Consider the following 20,171-nt stretch of genomic DNA (forward strand, 5'->3'; position numbering starts at 1 on the left):
TGGTACATATTTTATTTTATTTGAACTTTTTTATCATGAACGTTTCAACATGGGCCAACTAAAATGAACTTGGTTCAAACGACACGAATGTATACCGATAATCAAAAGGTACTAAAATAAAAACATTTCAATATGGTAAATATATATTTCAACCTTTCAACATGGTAAATACTTTATTTTTATTATATTTTATAAATATTTTGAATGGACGTGAAATTAAGTAAATTAAGCTTTGGTAGATTTATTAAAATTAAAAAACAAACTCAAGAATGATGATGAATTACTATAAAGAGAAAAGTTTCAAATTTAAAGTGACTAGAGGGATGATGATGAGATTGAGTGAAATCTTGCATGTAAGAGAGAGAGTATAAAGTTCATGCATGTAGAGATCAAAGACAATAAAGAATGAGCTGCTAAATTTTCCAATACTATATTAGTATGAAACGGATGTTATTTTCATTAATTTATTGTTCGCTTTTACATTTCCTTCAACGCTTTGATTTCAAAAACATTTTGTAACCGTTTCATCTTTGTGAGGTAGATTTTTTTCATACTCGTGTATTCTTTTATTATTATTATTTTTTGAATAAAAGCTTATGTTTCTATATAAAAAACAACATTAAGTGGAATCAACGTTAAACAATTTTTCGCGAAAGGAGGAATTTTGGTGTAAGTATATAAAGTAGGTATTCCGATAGTACTGGAAATATTTCATAAAAAATGATAATGAGGTTGAAATCTTATATGTGTGAGAGAGAATGAGAATGGAAATATAATTAAAAGGCAAGAAGAGGGAACAAGGAATAGTAATGTGAATAATGACTAAAAGATAGGGAAAGCTAAGAAATTACTTAAATGAAAACTTTGTAACGTAGTTGACAATTTTACGCTATTAAATATGTCGTACGTGAGAAACTATAAAAGTATTTAAAGCGATATTATATATTAAGAAATCTAATTAAATAAATAAATAAAATTGCAATAAAGGTGAGTGAAGTAAAGTAACACTTGACCTATCCTATGACAACACTTATTTCAACTCACTAAATATCAGATCATTAAAAATGATTTGTAGGTTTCGTTTTTCAAAGTGTTTGAGTTATATCCTAAAATTAAATAGTTCTTTATTTTTTCTTTCTATTTTGGATTATGTTAAATAATAGTTTCAATATATATATATATTTCTATTTCTCTCGATTTTAGTTTATTATTAGTAGTCAAAATTCGAGGAAATTCATTACTTAAAAAGTAGGATTTTACAATGTGCAATGGCAGGGTGAAATTTTGAATGTCTTAATTGAGAAATGTTAATTATTGAACATTGGTTTTGTGCAAGGTTTTGGTTATCGATTGGCCCAAGAAATGGAAGCGATTATCACCCTTAATTGCAATTGACACAAGAAAACAAGAAAATAGACTTGTTTAGATGACACTTAATCACACACCCACCCACACACTAGAAAACAAGAAAATAGACTTGTTTAGATGACACTTAATCACACACCCACCCACACACTAGAGACTACGAATTAGTTTGAAAGAACTTCCAGAAATGTTTTTTAAAAGACTCATTTTCATTTAATTTCTTTTGATGAAAATTGTTTAAAATATATTTCAAAAACTATTTTGAATGATTGTCAAACATTTTAATTTTTTCTAAAATGACTTACTTTTTAAACTAAACACTTGAAAATGTATTCTACACCCACCTAAATTGTAAATTTTTTTTGCATAAGTGAATACCAACTTGTGAGAGAAAAAAAATAGAAAATTTTATCATGGGTTATATATTACATTACAAATAATATGATACTATAAAATGATAACTATACATAAAATTTAACATAAAACACTTCCATAAATTGATTAATATTAGTTCAATGACATAATTGTAATTTATTTCATAGGCTAAAATTACACAAGTAATAACATAAACAAAGAAAGAAAGAAAATGAAGAAGTATTTTAGGGGAACAAAACTTTAAAACCTATTGTTTGTAAAGTTTGAAAGCAAGCAAATATTTGGCCTATGTAATCTTTGTACAATGGATCTGCTTCCCACCACCTCAGCATATCCAAAGTACAAAATGCCACTCTCAAATATTTTCAATTTCCAAGAAATTATTTCCAACATTTCTGATTTTCAAGTCTAAGGAAATACAAGAAATACCAAAAAAAGAAAAAAAAATTATTATATCTAAAACAAATGAAGCCATCTCTAATTACAAGAAATATTACACAGTTTTGGATTTCCATCAAGAAAATTTGCAGACAGTGAATGGGATGATGTAGGCAGATCTGAGTTTCAACTTTCAAGACATTATATGATATTAAGTCAAAAAGGAAAAAAAAAAAAGGTTACAGTAAAGTGTGAGAATATTGATCACTGCATGAACTTCCTAAATGATTACTCGATCATCTTTTCAATCTCTTCTTACCAAAACCAACTCCATTGATGATGCATCTCAATCAATGGCAATGATGAGAAAACCAACCGATACATACATAAGGAAGACAGGATAGAGTGCAAGAGCTTTTCTTCTTGGGTTCACTGCTGAACTCATGAAAGGATATGCAGCCCAAGAACTCCATGCCAAGGTCACACATACCACAACTATCTTCACTACTACATTGTCTTTCAACATGCAGATCAATGCTCCAATATCTAGAGGAAACAGGCAATATCCCAACAGACTCAAGCTCTGGAAGAATATTATATGTCCACCCTGCATTAACCATAGTGCAAAGTCCCCAATTATTTTGAGCAAACCAGGGTGGTTTTAGTTTATTCAGAGAGAAACCAATATTGTTATAGATTAGAGATATGAAGCAAACGTGGGGTGGGGTTAGTAACGGTTAACTACTAGCATCTACATCTATAGTAAGAGCTCGCCAAGCCCAAGGAGTACCATTTCAAAGCTTGGATCAATCTTTGATAAATGTTCACTAATTAGCAACATTATGTATATATTGGAAGGACAACTGGATGGAATCACAATCCATACACTACTTTCCTAAAATTTTAATAGTTGTTCAAGAAATTGTGGTATTAGTAAAACATGTTTGGTAAGAGAATATAGCTCATTGGATTTTTTTTTTTCCTTCAGAGAAAATTTAACAGCAAATGAAGAATGGGTTCGCTAACAATAGCTACATCTTTTTGACGGGGATTGTATTTATCCAAAGGAAGATAAAAAATGAGAGTGCTTGCACTCGTCATCTGAGTAAAAGGTGCGCGGGAGTGCTTATTTTTCCATGTATACATTTAAAAGAGGTGCACGCACTTGCCTCTACTTTGTCTCTTTCTAAGTCGTCCCCCCACTCTGAGTTTTCATTGTCCTCTATCTCATTGGGAGTCTCCGGAAGTGGTGGGCCTTATATTTATTCTATTATGCTCCGTCGGTTACTAATTCTATTGAAAGGATTTTTGTTCATTTTCTTTTGAAAAAGCGCTTTAGTTGTATATAGAGGGTTCGGTGAAATGGGAATAACTTTTATAGTATCGATAGTTAACTTTGGGATTCCTAAGTTCTGATTCTCTCAATAATACTGGTTTCATCTATAACTTTTCACTATGTCAAAGAAATGTTTATTGAGAAAAAAATTAGAGGCAAACAAATTTCACTTGTTATGAGTCTTTTGAGAACAAATAGACCACACGACCACACAATGCTACGTCACGAAAACCTAAAATTGAAACTCATCATCTCTAAATAAGTTTCCGTATCATTAGACTTATAGCCCTCCAATGCATCCCCTTTGGTTTCCAGTTTCCTTTACATATTTCTCCATATCTATTGGAGAGAGCACTGGGGATGAGAAACTCAAACAAAGGAGATGAACCTGTATGTTTATTTAAGTTTTTTCCCCTTAATTCAACTCTAAATTATTAGAAAATGTTTGGAATTAAGAAAGAAGTGCACATCTCACCTACGCATATCCAAACACTCTTTGAACTTATCCTGAGAGCTCTGATTCCTAGAAAGCATATTAAGTATTCACGTTAGGCTAAGGCTTTTTCGTAGAGCTATAGGACATCTTTTACCGTATTAACCTGACAGGTATTTTCATTATGGTTGGAAATCATCTTGAGCCAAGAGAACTTATCCTGAGAGCTCCGATTCCTCTGAAGTTCATTTTCAGAACTACAAAACATCTATCGTAATAATGGCTCTGGTCAAGAGCTCAGTCCAATTCTCTGTTACAGTGTGGTTTATGTCAATTTAATTTTAATCAAAAAAACATAACTGCTTCGACCATCATTTTTACAGAAAAATACCAGACTAACACAAGATCTAACTCTTAGGAAATGTGTGGAAGTGATTTTGAAACAGTTAAGAATTACCTATGTTAAATCACTTTGAGAGATGTTTTTCAACATTCAAAATCAATTTTGATGGTATGGAAATCGCTATTAAAAGTAAAAAATCAAACATGAAATTGATTTTGAAGGACTTCTTCCAAAACAATTTTGAACATGACAAAGGTGATTTTAACCATTTCAAAATAAAATGCATTTAAAAATAAAATGCATTTAAAAGTAGACTAATCAAACATAAATACATTTAGAATGATTAAAAGCATCTTTCAGAATAATTCTGAATATGAGAAAAGTGATTTTAAATCTTTCAAAATTACCCCCCAACGTTCCCTCATACTCCGAAGTCCTAACAATGAATAGGAATGCAATAAAGAAGGCAGCACAGCACAATTTTAAATAAGTATCAACTCCATTTTCTAATGGATAAAAACAAACGTGACAGTAAAAACACGTTCTTGAATAAAAGAGTGAGAAAGAAGCTGGGAATGAGTTAAAGATAGATTTAGTTACCAGGAGAAGCACATTCAAGGTCAGAATCACTGCACCAGCAGCAAGTAGTGCAAATGCAACAGCAAAAACCTCAGACTGAAAAGAAAATCAATTGATATAGTCAGTAGAATACCAAAAGAAAATCAAGCCTTTATTTAATGAATGACGGTGATTAAATAAAGGTAGTGTTTCGTTTGAAAGACTTTATCTAATACTAATAACAATAATAATAACAATAATAACAACAATAAGTGCATGAATTCTAAATTTTTCTTGGGTGAAGGTATGACTAAAGTATAGTAATATCCCCTTAGTCTAGTATCCATAGTCATAAAAGTACATACCCTAGCAAGCAACGCGCCCTGCCTAAAAAGGAGCTGATATTCCTAATAGCGGGTTCAGTAAACAACATTTGTCTTTTATATCAAGTAGCAAAATGGTTGCCTTCAGATTAATTTATGAGACAGAAATTTTGGCAGTCCATATCTACATTTCCCCTTCGAAATATATGCTGATTAAAGACCTAATGAAATTTAGAACTTGAGGTTTTATCCATGCACGTCTCAATATCCTGAATATGCAGTGATCTAGCACATAGATAATGGTTTATATCCCATAAACCATTTTAAAAAAATTGTATCTACATTTATGCACTCCACCATACTAATTACAACACTTATGCATCTATTCAATTAGCTTTCAGCCATTGATAGAAGCTTGCAAGTGTTCCTATAATTTCCCAAGTATTCCAACTGATTAGAATCATGGTGCCTATTAAAATCCAATGAAACAAACTGGCCAATACAGTCGCTTCTGCCTTCCCTGAGATATAAAATACTAAGCTATATTTTTAACTTTCAACAGTGAATTCAACTCAAATCCAAATCTTAATAACTGCAGATAGCTCCCAAGCCAAACCAAAGCATCAAAAGCCCAAAACAGGCAAATATAAGAAAAATCACATCATAAACAACTAAAAATCTTGATGCAAACTCAGACTTGCATGTGAACTAAAATCAAACAAAGCCCAAGGAAAGCAATTAACGATTTCAACCAACTCAAATTTTTACAAGGCTAACCTTCTTGACCGATGCAGACCACGAAAGAGTAAGACCAAGGAACACAATGAAAAAGAAAGGCCCCCACAGATCCCAATCCCTCAAAGCCTTTCCAGGGTCCTCACGGAAAGGGTTAGGAAAAACCACAAGCTTCAAATTGCTGACGATCCGGGACAGATCCCTCTTGACCGTATCCCATACCGGTTCGGTGAGAGTGTTGGGAGGTGACCCAAATCCAGAAGCCGATAAATCGGGCCTCCCATTACCGGAAACGGGCAACGGTGGTGGAGTAGGAAAGACAGTCGGCGGCTTCTGAATGGTGGATTTGGGGGGAAGTGGGGGTAGATTGGACTGTAAAAAGGGGGAAGAAGAAACAGGAATGGAAGCCCTGGGAGGACTTGGGGGTCGAGCTGGAAGAACAGTTGAAGGGCCGGTTTGAACGCTGGCGTTGATGAGATTTTCGATCTCGTCGATGTCCGATTGGGACGATTGATGAAGAGGAATTGTATCGCTGTGCGACATTTCCCGGGAAGGGAATTTTCTCGGGAAAACGATGAGAAAAATGGATCGAATTGAAGCGAAGAATGAAGAAGAAGATCAGATCTAAAGAAGAGGAACAGAAATTTGGAGTTTGGTGATTTATGTTCTTAGAAGAAGAAGAAGAAATTCTGTTAATCACTCTTCCATGTTGGGGTTACGCCTAAACGTCGTCGTTACGTAAGTAAGCTAAAAAGACCCATTTCTCTAGACCGGGTCGGACCATTGAGTTTGGTTCATTGTTGTCTTCTGATTATTTCAACGAAATTACAACTTTAACCATAATTGCATACTTTCTTCCTTCTTCAATCTGCAGTTTTTTCATCGTTCGATTCTTCTTCTTCAATAGAGTAGATGAGTTTAAGATCTTTATCGATTCAAGGAGGTTGAAGAAACTAAAGATGGCGGTTCTGATGAAGCTTACTCTAATCCCTCAAAAACCCATTTCTTCTCATTCGTTTCTGATTCTTGCAGCTTCTTATTGTACTAATCTTCATCCATCTTCAAAATCCACAACTGAAATCGAAAGAATCGCCAAAATCATCAACGACCATCCATTTCCCGATCAACCTCTTCACCCCACTCTTCTTCACCTCATTCCATCTCCTCTTCCTTCAAACACTTTTCTCAACGACGTCCTTGGCCAACTCTTTGCAGCTCATTCCAATGGCCTCAAAGCCTTGGAGTTCTTCAAATTCTGCCTCCATCATTCTCAAGCTCCCCCAACTTCTGACGCTTTCGAGAAGACCCTTCACATTCTCTCCAGAATGAGATATTTCGATCAATCATGGGAGTTAATGCGTGAGATTCGACAAACTCACCCTTTTTTGCTTACTCTCAAGTCCATGAGCATCTTGCTTTCGAGGATTGCGAAGTTTCTATCATTTGAAGAAACCATTGAAGCGTTTCAGAGAATGGAGAATGAAGTGTTTGTTGGAAGGAAATTTGGTACTGAGGAATTTAATGTACTCCTTCGAGCTTTTTGTACTCAGAGACAAATGAAAGAGGCGCGATCAGTGTTCCACAAGATGTATTCTCGATTTCCCCCAAATATTAAAACCATAAATCTCTTGCTTTTAGGGTTTAAGGAATCGAGTGATATTACTTCTGTTGAGCTTTTCTATCATGAGATGATTAAGAGAGGTTTTAAGCCAAATGCTGTGACTTATAGCATTAGAATTGATGCATATTGCAAAAAGGGTTGTTTCGTGGATGGTTTGAGAGTTTTTAAAGAAATGGAGAGGGCAAAATGTGAGCCAACATTGGAAACAATCACTACTCTTATCCACGGAGCAGGGATAGTCAAGGATAAAACCAAAGCTCGCCAACTGTTTGATGAAATTCCTCTGAGAAATTTGTGTCCTGATATTGGGGCTTATAATGCTTTGATAAGTTCCTTGATTAGGTCTGGTGATGTAAAGTCTGCAGCATCTGTAATGGAAGATATGGAGGCTAAACACATTGAACATGACAGTGTGACCTACCACATGATGTTCTCAGGCTTGATTCGATTGGAAGATGTTGGAGGTTTTTATGAGTTGTATATCAAAATGGTAGGGCGAAATTTTGTGCCCAAAACACGAACGGCAGTGATGATAATGAAGTTTTTCTGCGAAAATCGTCGAGTTGATTTGGGTTTGGGTTTCTGGGCTTATTTGGTAGAGAAGGGATACTGTCCTCATAGTCATGTGTTGGATCTGTTGGTAACAGGATTATGTGCCCGTGGAATGGTCCTTCAAGCATTTGAATGCTCTAAACAAATGTTGGAGAGAGGGAGACAGATGAGTGAAGCAGCATTTCTGATAATGGAGAGATGTCTTTTGAAGGCACATGCAACAGACAAATATGAGGAGCTTGAACGGTTGAGGAAGAAGCTTAAAACTGTTTTGCCCCCCACTAAATCTGCTCTTATCTGATTCCAGCATCATAGACAAATAGTAAGTTTGGAATCAATTTTGACATGATGAAAGTTTAGAAAACTAAAACTCTAATTATTGAAAGAGGTATACACTTTAATATTGTATGTTTGAAAATCTACATGTACAATTGCTCCCTAGCCGACAAAGATATAGGTTTGAAAAACATTTCTAATTGCTCTCATTGACTTTACGGTTTAAAAACACCTTAAACTGTAATTTTGAGCAAAGACTTCGTTAGTGCTTATTTCAAAAGTTGAAAGAGTGTTGCACTTTAAACTAAGATTCTCCAAAGTAATCCCAAGCATACTTATGGCAAAACAATTTTCTTCTAATAGAAATGTTTTTGAGGTATAGTTTATCGAAACTTTTCTTGTCATCCTGTTGGAAGTATTGGCAGATTCTTAAAGGGGATATTCGCCTGCATATAGTGTAGACCAATTCTCTCCATATCTGAATAATCATGTATACATGTGCACTTACGGTTACAGAAATACTGTACCGTTAAAGCAACCATGGATCCTCTGATGTTGCAAGTAGCCATGGCGTTGAAATTTCAACGGAACACAAGGAAGCCTCGATCGCTTAAGATAGCATGGCCAGATTACAAACTCAAGACGTCAAGACCAAGTATGTAAGTTCTAAAGCTCAGATTTGGACATCAGAATGTTGGGATGACTGAAAATTTTTCTTTTTTGCTTTTTGGATATTACCAATCAAATATGTGTTTTAAATATGCTTTCAACCATTCTTGTTATTAGGAAAAATCTACAAGTCATGCACGTCAACTGCACAGTGTAGAAGGTTATGATTTATAGAAAATAAACTTATGGGTATTATTCAGAATGATTGAATGTAATTAAACCTTACAATTCTTTGTTCTCTCTTAGAACCTAGAACTCTTCAAGTCTTATTTTGATGTGCTTTTTTTCTCTCATTCTGCAGGCTTGGGTACTGTACTGAAGCTTGCATCTCATGATCGATTGCTGCAGTTTCCTTTGCTTACGGTCTTAAGGATACGTTAGACTAACTATTTAGACTAAAATTAGGTGAAGTTAAGATACTTACCTTCAGCTATTGTAATATCACTAAATTTGTAGAAAGTTTTAACATCAGGGAGCAAATTGACATTAAGAAAAGAATTAGAAGTAGATATTGTACATCTTGTGCTTATACATGTATTGATGGTCTATCCAAATTTCAGAACCTATAATTCTTTTGTACTTTGAGTTCTTTATTGAGTTCTTATTATTGATAAAGAAGTTTGTCACCGATTAAAAAAAAATATATAATTCTATTCACACATATAGCCCTAATTAAAAAACTTTATTGGGTCCAAAAAATACAAATTTTCAAATGTTCCAAATTGTTCTTTCAGGTATATATACAAGGGCACCAAAAAAGAGCCTTACAATAATCTAAAAACGTAGTTATAACCGGAATTACTAAGAGAAACATAGGATCTAAAAAAGAACTAAACATCGCTCTGGCCTCTCAAAAGACCTGCTTGCCACAAGAACAACTCTTTATTCATGAAAATGCATGCAATGGGCATGCAAAGAAGCTCTGCAATCGTCTCTTTACAACTCTGCAAGCTCAAGTTGAACATCTCAAAGAAACAACTTCACACAAACACACCTCCAAACTAAGTGATCGAGGTCTTCCTGCAACCATCTTGCAGATAGTACGTACAACAAAGTTGTCAACCAAAAAGGAACCCTAGTTGAAATTAGAACCAAAGTGCTGACTATTCCATGACCTGCCACATGTAAAACTTACGAAACCCAACTCTCCCCAATTTCCATGTTGATGTTGATGAAAAAGAATCATCAAATGAATGCATACAACGCAATTTTTTTTATTAAATCACTGATTGATTGATTGAGAAAGAGAGGTGGAGAAATGATAACTGAATTGAAAGCCACCCGAAACAAAAATCATCCAGAAGCTTTCTTTTTCTATGCCACATTCTGTGCAGCTTGAAGCTAAAACATCAAAGTTGGATTCCATGCCTGTGGTAACTAGTAACTTCAACTCTCACCTCTTTAGGCCATGACATCCCTTCACTCATTCACACACTGCCAAACCACTTATTGAAAACAGAACTGATTTACCGACAGTGCTTACTCACTAAGTTGTATCAGTCAGAGCTACCAAATGAGCTCTGAAGCTTCAACAAGCAGCTCCAAGGAAACTGTTGGAGACCTCCAGTTTATGTTATTCTGTTATGTCCACATCCTCTACCTCGACACTATGATTATCATCATCAGAGAAATCAGATTCAACATCAGAACCTATGTCTGAGTCCAAAACATCTCTCACATTGCCTTTGTTCTCAACGCCAAAATCAACAGATTTATCCTCCACATAATCTGTCCTAGAATTTTCCATATCATAACCCACTCTCTCTCTCCTGTACCCAACTAGTTCCCTGTCTACTGTTGCCTTCCTTGGACTGAGTAAAACCAATTCAGCCAATTGTCTTCTAGCCAAATACACATCATTAGGCTCTACTAACTCACTTCTCCTATAACCTTCCCTGAGGAAAACAGTGTGAAGTTTCCCATGGTTTCCTCTTGTTGAAATGTAGAAAATTCCCTGATGTTGAAGAAGGAAGTCCTTCAACTTCTTGGGCAGATACATTGCTAATCGAAAATGCGCAATCCGTTCCAATGTAATCTTCTTCTCTACAGTCAAAGACAACATCTCATGAATTGTTGCCACTGCCCTCTTCTCCATCCTCTTCTGTGCTTCAATGGACCTCATATCATACTCAGAAATGTCCTCATATGGCGACCAATAAGGAAGCCGCTGCCATTTCCACATTGCAATTCTGAAATACTTCCCTATCTTAAACCCAGGGGGAAAATTCACAACGAAAGAGAATCTAATGTCCTCAGCATCACTTCCTTTCTCTCTATAAACCCTCTCCCTGGCTCTCTCTATTGCACAAACAGTAAGACTTGGATCTCTTTCTACAATTTCAATGTACTTATTCCTAGTTTCTTTAGCATCAAAGAGTCTAAAGAATTGAGGGTGTTTGAGAACTACCGAATATTCAAAATCGTCAGGTAACCCGAATTCAGACCGAGCAATCCGAATATGCTCGAGGCGAAGACGGCCATTGTTCGACATCATCAAGAGTTTCCTCAGTCTAGTGACAGCATCCGGAATCTGGGCAATGACAGCTCGCTTTTGCTGCTCGATTTGGAGGTGGGCTTTTCGGGTTAACCTGCAATAGAGGATTCTTTGAACAGGGTGCTCATAGATTTCAAATACATGAGGGAATTTGAGGACGAAGGCCCCAGCTTCGTGTTGCTTGAACCCAAGGCGGCGAGCTAAGATATCAAGGCGAGAAACTGGGATTGTCTGGTTGAATTGGGAGAGAATAAGTTCCTGAAACTTGAGCACTTTACGGGTTTTCTTCTCCACTTCCATGTAATTATCGTAGCCATGGTCACGAACCCTTTGGAGGTTTTTGGGAATGGAGGTGGATTGAGACATTGATCGTGAGAGAGTTAAATTGAAGAGAAAAAAAGCCCTGGTTTTGAATGATGTAAAATTGGAGGTGAGGGATTTAGGGTGGTAGCCAAAAAAGATCAACATCTTTTTTCAATGGATCTCACTTCGATTAGGGTTTAGGGTTTTAGCGTCGAAATTGTTAGGGGAGGGGATGGAGAGTCGCAGTGTTGGAGGTGGAGGCCATCCCATCCAATTTCAAACTTCAGTCCTCAAATCAGTTTTTATTATTTTTTTCTCTCTACAAAATGTATTAGTTTATTTTTTTTTTAAAAAAATATATATACATATAACTTTCAAAAGTTTAAAAATATAAATAGCCATTCAAAATTATTCTTACCGTCAGATTTAGTTTATTCTAAATAGATGAGAGATAGATTCAAATTATTGTTTACCGATATCAAAATGATCTTTTAGGCAATATATTTAATGAAAGTTTAAATTAGAAGCTTTTTTTGCATGTATGTGGTCGATTAATCACGGTGTAATTTTGTTATTTCACGTCGTGGGCTTGTGAGATTTTTTTTTTTTCAAAATTGTTCTATACAATGTAATTTTTTTTACGTTTTGTTATATTTTTTTAAAAATCATTTAAAAATATTTGTAAAAATAAGGTGATTTGTTATGATTATTATTATTTTTTGTCTAATTCAATTTTCAATTATTTTTCTCGATTTTTTTATTCAATTAATTCATTTTTTATTTTAAGCTTTTCCATCATTGTTATTTGTTACTTGAATATGTCATTTTCATACTTGATACAATTTTATTTTAGAATCTTCTATCGTTTATACATCCTTTTCCTATATATTCTTTTTTATCTTTTAATAAAATTCTAATATATATATATAATTTTCAAAACTTGTAAAGAAAATAATGTCATTTGGAAGTAACAGCCAGCGACTAAATCCAAAAACTTATTTCTTCCTTGATAAAATAAATTATTCTTTCTAAACAAAATGGACAATTTTAAATATAATAAAATAAAAACTATAAGTTATTTATAACATATAGCAAAATTTTGAATTTTATCAATAATAGACATTGATAATTTCTATTACTGTTTATCAATATAATTGATAAAAAGATATCAATGTTTATCAAAGTCTATCATTAATAATATGTTTTTGAGTATTTTAAAAATGACAAAAGAGATTTTAGCTATTTTAAAAATAACTCATAAACGTGATTTAAAAAATCATTTAAAAAGTACTTTTTCTTAACGATCTAATATATATAAAAAATTCTCGCTCTAATTTGAGTGTATTAAATTTCATAATTTTTATGTTTTTTTAATGATTTTGTTTTAAAAACAGTAGATTTTACAAAATATTTACAACTTATACCAAATTCTATCATTGATAGTTATTGATATGCTAGAGTAATAGAAGACTATCCGTGATAGAATCCAACTTGTAAATATTTTAATTTATTTTGTTATTTTTTAATTATATTTATTTATATCAATTATTCAAAATAATATATTTTTTAAGAAATAAAATAATCTATTCCTTTGACCTTCCAATGACAGCTGACTTGCCCATCCAATTAAGTAAGAGTAATGAGTATATAATCATAATGTTTAGAAGATATCAACGATCTCTTGTATTATGGATGAATAGGTTTGAGGTCCAAATCTTCAACTATAATTTAAATTTTGTATACTATTCTATCTCCAATGACTTATTACATTACATTATTCAATCATTTTAACTTTTCCCTATATAACAGATGGAACTTAAACTTACATAATAATTATTCTAACCCATAGCTTAACTCCACAACTCCATATTTCAAAGATGTTGATACCTTCCTTTTCCATTCTTCTTCCATCTCTTCTTCTTCTTCTTCTACCTTCAGTTTTCATTATTCTCAAACACATCAAATCTCCATCTTCAAAAAAACTCCCACTTCCTCCTGGTCCAAGTCCATGGCCAATCTTTGGAAATCTCCTTCAAATGGGTCAAAATGCTCACGTTTCCATAACCCAATTTGCCAATGTCTATGGCCCTTTAATCTCCCTCAAGCTCGGAGCTCAGCGTCTCATCGTCGCTTCTTCTCGGGCTGCCACCACTGCAGTTCTCAGGACGCAAGACTGCCTTCTCTCTGCTCGATACATCTTTCAAATGACCCCTGATAGAGCTCTCCACGATCAGCACTCTCTTGTTTTCTCCCATGAATATGGAGACCAATGGAAGAATTTGAGGTCAATTTGTAAAGTGAACTTGTTTACGGCTAAAGAAATTGAATCACAGGATACTTTGAGAGAGAAGAAGATGAAGGAGTTAGTGGAATTTCTGGAATCAAAACAAGGATCTGTTGTGGAGATTAAAGATTTTGTTTTTACCTCTGTTTTCAAATCTCTTACTAACTTGATACAAAATCAAGTTAGAAAGCCAACAAACTTATTTCCAATTAAACTCACTTATATCTGATACAAAATCACGGGAAGCCAATAAGTCTCCAAACTTATGGTGCATATTACGATGATAGTGAGATCTCTTCATACAGATAGATTTATAATCAAACATATCTCATGCATTATTAATGATTACTACTTTTGCAGGAATTGTTATCTGCAGGCACAGACACAACTACAACAACAGTAGAATGGACAATGTCAGAGATTCTAAAAGACAAAGACATACTAAACAAAGCAAGGGAGGAAATAAAGAAGGTAGCAAAGGAAAGCCCCGCCATTGATGAATCCAACATTTCTAAGCTTCAATATCTATGGAGTTGTGTGAAAGAAACCCTAAGACTACACCCACCTGCCCCATTTCTTCTTCCACGTTTAGCTCCAATGGACTGTGAAGTTACGGGATACTCAATCCCAAAAGACAGTATGATTTTTGCCAATGTTTGGGGAATTGGGAGAGACCCTTCAATTTGGGAAGATTCTCAAACGTTCAATCCTCAAAGATTTGATGTTGGTTGTGGTAATAATGTGGATTTTAAAGGGTATGATTATAGGTATTTGCCATTTGGTGGAGGAAGAAGAATTTGCCCTGGTCTGCCAATAGCCATTGTGCAAGTGCCTTATAAGTTGTTTTGTCTGTCCTCAAAACTTTCGAAAATCAAAGTAAAGGGAGAACTTTGAACTTTTCTGGAAGGATCGACATCCTTGACTTTTGCTTGAAGCTTGCATGGATAAACCTCTTCATTTCTTTTTTATTGATTATTCATCCTTGTTCCTCAAAATCAAAAGAAATTCACTTAATTTTATTTATTACTAAATTTTGTTTGGAGCTAATATTCTCTACTAGGATTGATATTTCTTTCTGTAGTCAGATTTGTTTAAACTGTCATTAAATAAATGACTCAAATTGGTGGTTTATAACCACAAATGTTACACGTTTCAAAGGTCTCACTATACTATAACCACAATAAACATTGTGATAGATTTCCTCAAAATAACATCAAACCAGATGCAAAATTCTTGTTTCCTAACTTTGTTCATACGAGTTAGCATTCCTAATTTTGGCTTCTGAAATTGCTTGCCCACTTCGGCAACCTCCACTAAGATTTTTTAAATAACAATGCCATTTGGATCATGTAGGCAACAACAATTTCACTTCCCCTTCAAACAAGCTCACCTATTCCCCACGCACTTCCAAATTTATCGTTTAGCTTGCCTTTGTTAGCTACTTAATTATCCTCCATGTATTGAACACAAATCATCTGAGCATCAGTTTTAAAAATTATTTAAAACTATCAAACTAACTGTTTTGAGTTATTTAGTGACTACAAAGTTATGAATACCGTAATCTTAATTAAAATCTTTTAATAAACAAATGACAAGTTACTACTCAATAATGGCAAGGAATTCAAAAAACATGACAACTATCCAATTCTATTTCATGTTCTTGAATGGCTTGGTTTGACAATAATGTTAATTTTTGTTTTCTGTTTTTCAAAATAACACTGCTTATGGATCTTTTTTCCCATTTGGCATTCTACTTTTTCTATGTAGCTTTCTTTCCCTAGAATAGAAGTAGTGATAACAAATAATATGGATGATAAAAAAACTTAATCGCTCACTTGATTCAGCCACTGAAAGCTCTTCTGCTTTAGGAAGAGAAGTTGAGTCTAAAACAGACTCTTCTTGCTTTAGAAACAAAAGATGGGTTTGAGTAGGTAGATTTGCTCGCATTGTATGAGTTGTTAATTGAACTCTCAATTTCATCGAGAACAATTTCTCCCACAAACATGGTCTTGAATTCTCTAGAAATGTCCTACAGAGAAAAATGAAGAACAAAAAACTACAATAAGGTCTATAAGAAGTTATAGAGAAAAATCTCAAAAACTGAAAGATAAGTCATAACAGCCTTAAGTTCTCTTATAGTAGGTTGAAATGCACGTAAGCCCTTCCCCAAAGTCCGAGCAACCTGCATGGAAATAAGTGAAGTCAACTAAATTTGGGACTCGTTGATATGTTTTAGGTTAAATCTCTAAAGAATTTAACAAAATTCTCACAGTTAGTTTTGTTCTAATAATAAAATATAACAGGTACATTTACCTTCTTTTCTTAAGAAATACCATTCACTAATCACTATACTGCAACATATGAAATATTGAGATTTTCATGTGGGTGAGTGCCATGAAATTTCAAATGGTAGAAATAAATTCATCAAGGATTGGACGGCCCCTACTGCTATTACAAAAAATCAGAGTTTCTTTGGGCCTGCAGATTCTTTTGGAAAATTCATTTGGAAGTTCAGTGGTGCTGCTCCAGTTACAGATTGCTCGACAAAGAGTAAATTCAAATGAGGCAACACTTAACATTACAGCTTTGAGACTTGAAAAGAGAAACTGGGCGCTTCCAGTTCAAGATGTACATGAGTTTTCCAAACCATTATTGTTTAATTAAGTCATATATACTTCCACAATTTGGATAGGAATTTAAGTCATTAGGTGTCCTAAAGAATTTCTCAGTAAAAGAAAAGTCAGCAGCAGCTATAAGTACGCTGCTGTTCATGTATCCTGATTTGTGAAGAATTAAAAAAAACAAGAAGTCGATTTAAGATTTATTTGAATTAAATTTTGAATATAACTTTTTTTAATCAAATTATGCTATACTTATTTTTATATCTTTTATATCTTTCATTGATTTATTATCATTTTTTTTTATCATTTTTGGCACTCCTTCAACAACAATCCTCTAATTTAAAAAGGAAAAAAAAAAACGTAACATTGAGGTGAGAAGAAAACTGAGAATGTTAACAGTAATTTATTCAACCGAAACCATTACTCAAAAAAGGTTCATATTGTATTTAAAGAAATTAAGACAAATTGTGTTACGAAAACTAATTTGGTAAATTAAATATACAAAATTTGTGTATTGGAGTTAGAATATGATTTTTTTAAAAAAAAAATTAATAATTTATTTGCGCATAACAATTACGTCAAAGAAATCTGTGTATTGAATTTAGAATACAAATTCTTTAAATAATCAATAAATTATTTGAACATGACGACAATGTAAAAATTGTTAGAAATAGACGTCACATTTTAAAAATTATTGAAAGTTGTTTTACGAAAATAGGATAATTTGGTAAATTAAATATACAAAAAAATTTATTGGATTTAGAATACGAATTTAAAAATAAATGTATAAAAAAATAAATTTTATAACAGTACATACATAACTCTTCTCTCAAACACATTTTATCACAGCCCTTCATGCATAACCCTTACCCCAAATACATTTTATCATAACTCTTTCCTCAAACACATATTATCATAATACTTAGATTTATCATAACACTAATCCCCTATAACCCAACCCTTCTCCCAAACCCACATTTATTGTCTATGACAGCTAAGCTTACCGTTTCCAATTAATTAAGAGTAATTAATTACATCATCTTATAATAATAACAATCAAATATATAACCATATATTTTTAAAATGTCAACTATCTTGTATTAAGGATGAATAGTTTGGAGTTCAAATATTTAAATCCAATTTGTATTAAAAAAAAAGTTTGATAAAATTTATGAAGTAGATCTAAATTTTGTATACTATTCTATCAATAGTTATTTAGACTTGTTATATTTGCAAAACCTTCTTGTATTCAATCATTTTAATTTTTCCTGTAAGAGATCGAAGTAAAACTTCCACAATAATTCTAAGCCATATCTTAACTCCAACTCCATATTTCAAAGACATGTTGATTCCTTCCTTTTCCATTCTTCTTCCATCTCTTCTTCTTCTCATACCTCCAATTTTTATTATTCTCAAACGCATCAAATCTCCTTCTTTAAAAAAACTCCCACTTCCTCCTGGTCCAAATCCATGGCCAATCTTAGGAAATCTCCCTCAAATTGGTCAAAATGCTCACATTTCCATCACCCAATTTGCAAATATCTATGGCCCTTTAATCTCCCTCAAGCTCGGAGCTCAGCGTCTGGTCGTGGCTTCTTCTCCTGCCACTGCCACTGCAGTTCTCAAGACGCATGATCGCTTTCTCTCCAATCGATACATCTTGCAAATGACCCCTGATAGAGCTCTCTACAATCAACACTCTCTTGTTTTCTCCCCTGAATGTGGGGATCATTGGAAGAATTTGAGGTCAATTTGTAAAGCGAACTTGTTTACAGCTAAAGCAATTGAATCGCAAGCTATTTTGAGAGAGAAGAAGATGAAGGAATTAGTGGAATTTTTGGAATCAAAACAGGGATCTGTCGTGAAGATTAAAGATTTTGTTTTTACCTCTGTTTTCAATACACTTTCTAACTTGATTTTTTCGATGGATTTGCTTGATTTTGTTGGCGATGGGTTTAACGGGATTAAAGGGTCTTTCAAGAAAATGATGGATTTGGGTTTGACTCCAAATTTGGCTGATTTTTATCCATTGTTGAGAAGGTTTGATCTTCAAGGTCTTAGAAAGAAAGCTGCCATTTACATGAATGAAGTTGATTCTTTGTGGGGGATTCTTATTAAAGAAAGAAGAGAAATTCATTGTCAACAAGGTTCAGCTTCAAGTGATTTCTTGGATGTTTTGATTCAAAGTGGATTCAGTGATCAACAAATCAATTACTTGATCAATGTAAGTACAAAATCACACTCTTTTAACTACTTTAAATAACACGAGAGTTCGATCATTTTATCTATCCAAATGTGTTTCGCGGACATGTCTCTATAAGTTCAATATTCTTTTATTTCTTTTAAGTAAAGATTGTTTAAACTTGAGGTTTTTTTCTTCATAACGCAATATGTGATGTGTTAATGTCGAATGAGTTAAATTTTGAAAACAATGAAAACATACTTTCTTATGTCAAATACTACTTAAATTGTGTTTGGTATTTTCTCCGTCCCTCTCACTTGTCCAATCTCCTTCCTTCCTCTACCACTTTCACTTGTGCTTATCGCTACTGTTTTACTTGTCTTTATAATATATATTTCAGTTATTACTCTTCTTATTTCCAAGTAAACTCAATTTATGGTGCATATACTATAACGACCGTGAGATCTCTTCATTTTAAAACAGATAGATTTATAATCAAACATATCTAATGCATTATTAATTATTACTACTTTTGCAGGAATTGCTATCTGCAGGCACAGACACAACTACAACAACAGTGGAATGGGCAATGTCGGAGATTCTAAAAGACAAAGGCATACTAAACAAAGTAAGACAGGAAATAAAGAAGGTAACAAAGGAAAGCCCCATTGATGAATCCAACATTTCTAAGCTTCAATATCTATGGAGTTGTGTGAAAGAAACCCTAAGACTACATCCACCTGCCCCATTTCTTCTTCCACGTTTAGCTCCAATGGACTGTGAAGTTATGGGATACTCAATCCCAAAAGACAGTATGATTTTTGTCAATGTTTGGGGAATTGGGAGAGACCCTTCAATTTGGGAAGATTCTCAAACGTTCAATCCTGAAAGATTTGATGTTGGTTGTGGTAATAATGTGGATTTTAAAGGGTACGATTATAGGTATTTGCCATTTGGTGGAGGAAGAAGAATTTGCCCTGGTCTGCCAATGGCCATTGTGCAAGTGCCTTTGATTTTAGCCACATTACTTCACAACTTTGAATGGTCACTTCCTAATGGTGAAGATTTATCAAAGTTGGATTTGAATGGAAGGCTTGGTGTCACATTGCAAAAGTATGAAGCTCTTGAACTTATTCCTAAAAGGAACCCTATTTGAAATGATTGTCAACATTCATTATTTATGTATAATAATAAAGCTTTATTACTACATGTTTGTCATATACTATTTATATAAATCCAAGCTTGTGCGTACAAATTATACATATTCCTATCTTTTAGTTTAGTACATGTAGTATTATTTTCATCAAATTTTCTATTTTTTAC

General features: G+C 33.6%; 6 protein-coding genes across 14 annotated transcripts; 4 read left to right on the forward strand and 2 right to left on the reverse strand.

The window, feature by feature from the left end:
* Positions 1-2,102: 2,102 nt before the first annotated feature.
* Positions 2,103-6,558, reverse strand: LOC101208716 (protein YIPF6 homolog). Its single transcript, XM_004143581.3, has 3 exons — positions 5,889-6,558; positions 4,831-4,905; positions 2,103-2,725 (listed from the first exon to the last, which is right to left on the reverse strand). Exons 1-3 carry the CDS (start codon positions 6,387-6,389, stop codon positions 2,465-2,467), a joined length of 837 nt encoding a protein of 278 aa, XP_004143629.1. The 5' UTR covers positions 6,390-6,558; the 3' UTR covers positions 2,103-2,464.
* A 122-nt stretch (positions 6,559-6,680) lies between these two features.
* LOC101208962 (pentatricopeptide repeat-containing protein At3g61360) lies at positions 6,681-9,543 on the forward strand. 9 transcript variants are annotated; one of them, XR_004216428.1, is made up of 4 exons: positions 6,681-8,341; positions 8,812-8,954; positions 9,082-9,175; positions 9,266-9,543. XR_004216428.1 is itself a non-coding variant. In XM_004143661.3 (2 exons), exon 1 carries the CDS (start codon positions 6,806-6,808, stop codon positions 8,318-8,320), a length of 1,515 nt encoding a protein of 504 aa, XP_004143709.1. In that variant the 5' UTR covers positions 6,681-6,805; the 3' UTR covers positions 8,321-8,341; positions 8,812-8,955. The 9 variants fall into 9 exon arrangements, 1 of the variants encoding a protein (XP_004143709.1); XR_004216433.1 differs by having other exon boundaries at positions 9,082-9,124; XR_004216430.1 differs by having other exon boundaries at positions 8,812-8,950.
* A 118-nt stretch (positions 9,544-9,661) lies between these two features.
* Positions 9,662-12,053, reverse strand: LOC101208717 (protein ROOT PRIMORDIUM DEFECTIVE 1). The gene has a single exon (XM_004143660.3). It carries the CDS (start codon positions 11,924-11,926, stop codon positions 10,538-10,540), a length of 1,389 nt encoding a protein of 462 aa, XP_004143708.2. The 5' UTR covers positions 11,927-12,053; the 3' UTR covers positions 9,662-10,537.
* A 1,585-nt stretch (positions 12,054-13,638) lies between these two features.
* On the forward strand, positions 13,639-14,274 carry LOC105435649 ((S)-N-methylcoclaurine 3'-hydroxylase isozyme 2). Its single transcript, XM_031885378.1, has one exon. The coding sequence runs from the start codon at positions 13,639-13,641 to the stop codon at positions 14,272-14,274; it is 636 nt and encodes a 211-aa protein (XP_031741238.1).
* On the forward strand, positions 14,240-15,253 carry LOC116403664 (cytochrome P450 76C2-like). The gene is made up of 2 exons (XM_031885026.1): positions 14,240-14,331; positions 14,406-15,253. The coding sequence occupies exons 1-2, from the start codon at positions 14,311-14,313 to the stop codon at positions 14,937-14,939; spliced, it is 555 nt and encodes a 184-aa protein (XP_031740886.1). The 5' UTR covers positions 14,240-14,310; the 3' UTR covers positions 14,940-15,253.
* A 2,660-nt stretch (positions 15,254-17,913) lies between these two features.
* On the forward strand, positions 17,914-20,110 carry LOC116403724 (probable (S)-N-methylcoclaurine 3'-hydroxylase isozyme 2). The gene is made up of 2 exons (XM_031885263.1): positions 17,914-18,890; positions 19,387-20,110. Exons 1-2 carry the CDS (start codon positions 18,009-18,011, stop codon positions 20,002-20,004), a joined length of 1,500 nt encoding a protein of 499 aa, XP_031741123.1. The 5' UTR covers positions 17,914-18,008; the 3' UTR covers positions 20,005-20,110.
* Positions 20,111-20,171: the final 61 nt, after the last annotated feature.

This window comes from Cucumis sativus, chromosome 5 (genome assembly GCF_000004075.3).
Source record: "Cucumis sativus cultivar 9930 chromosome 5, Cucumber_9930_V3, whole genome shotgun sequence".
Lineage (NCBI taxonomy): Eukaryota > Viridiplantae > Streptophyta > Magnoliopsida > Cucurbitales > Cucurbitaceae > Cucumis > Cucumis sativus.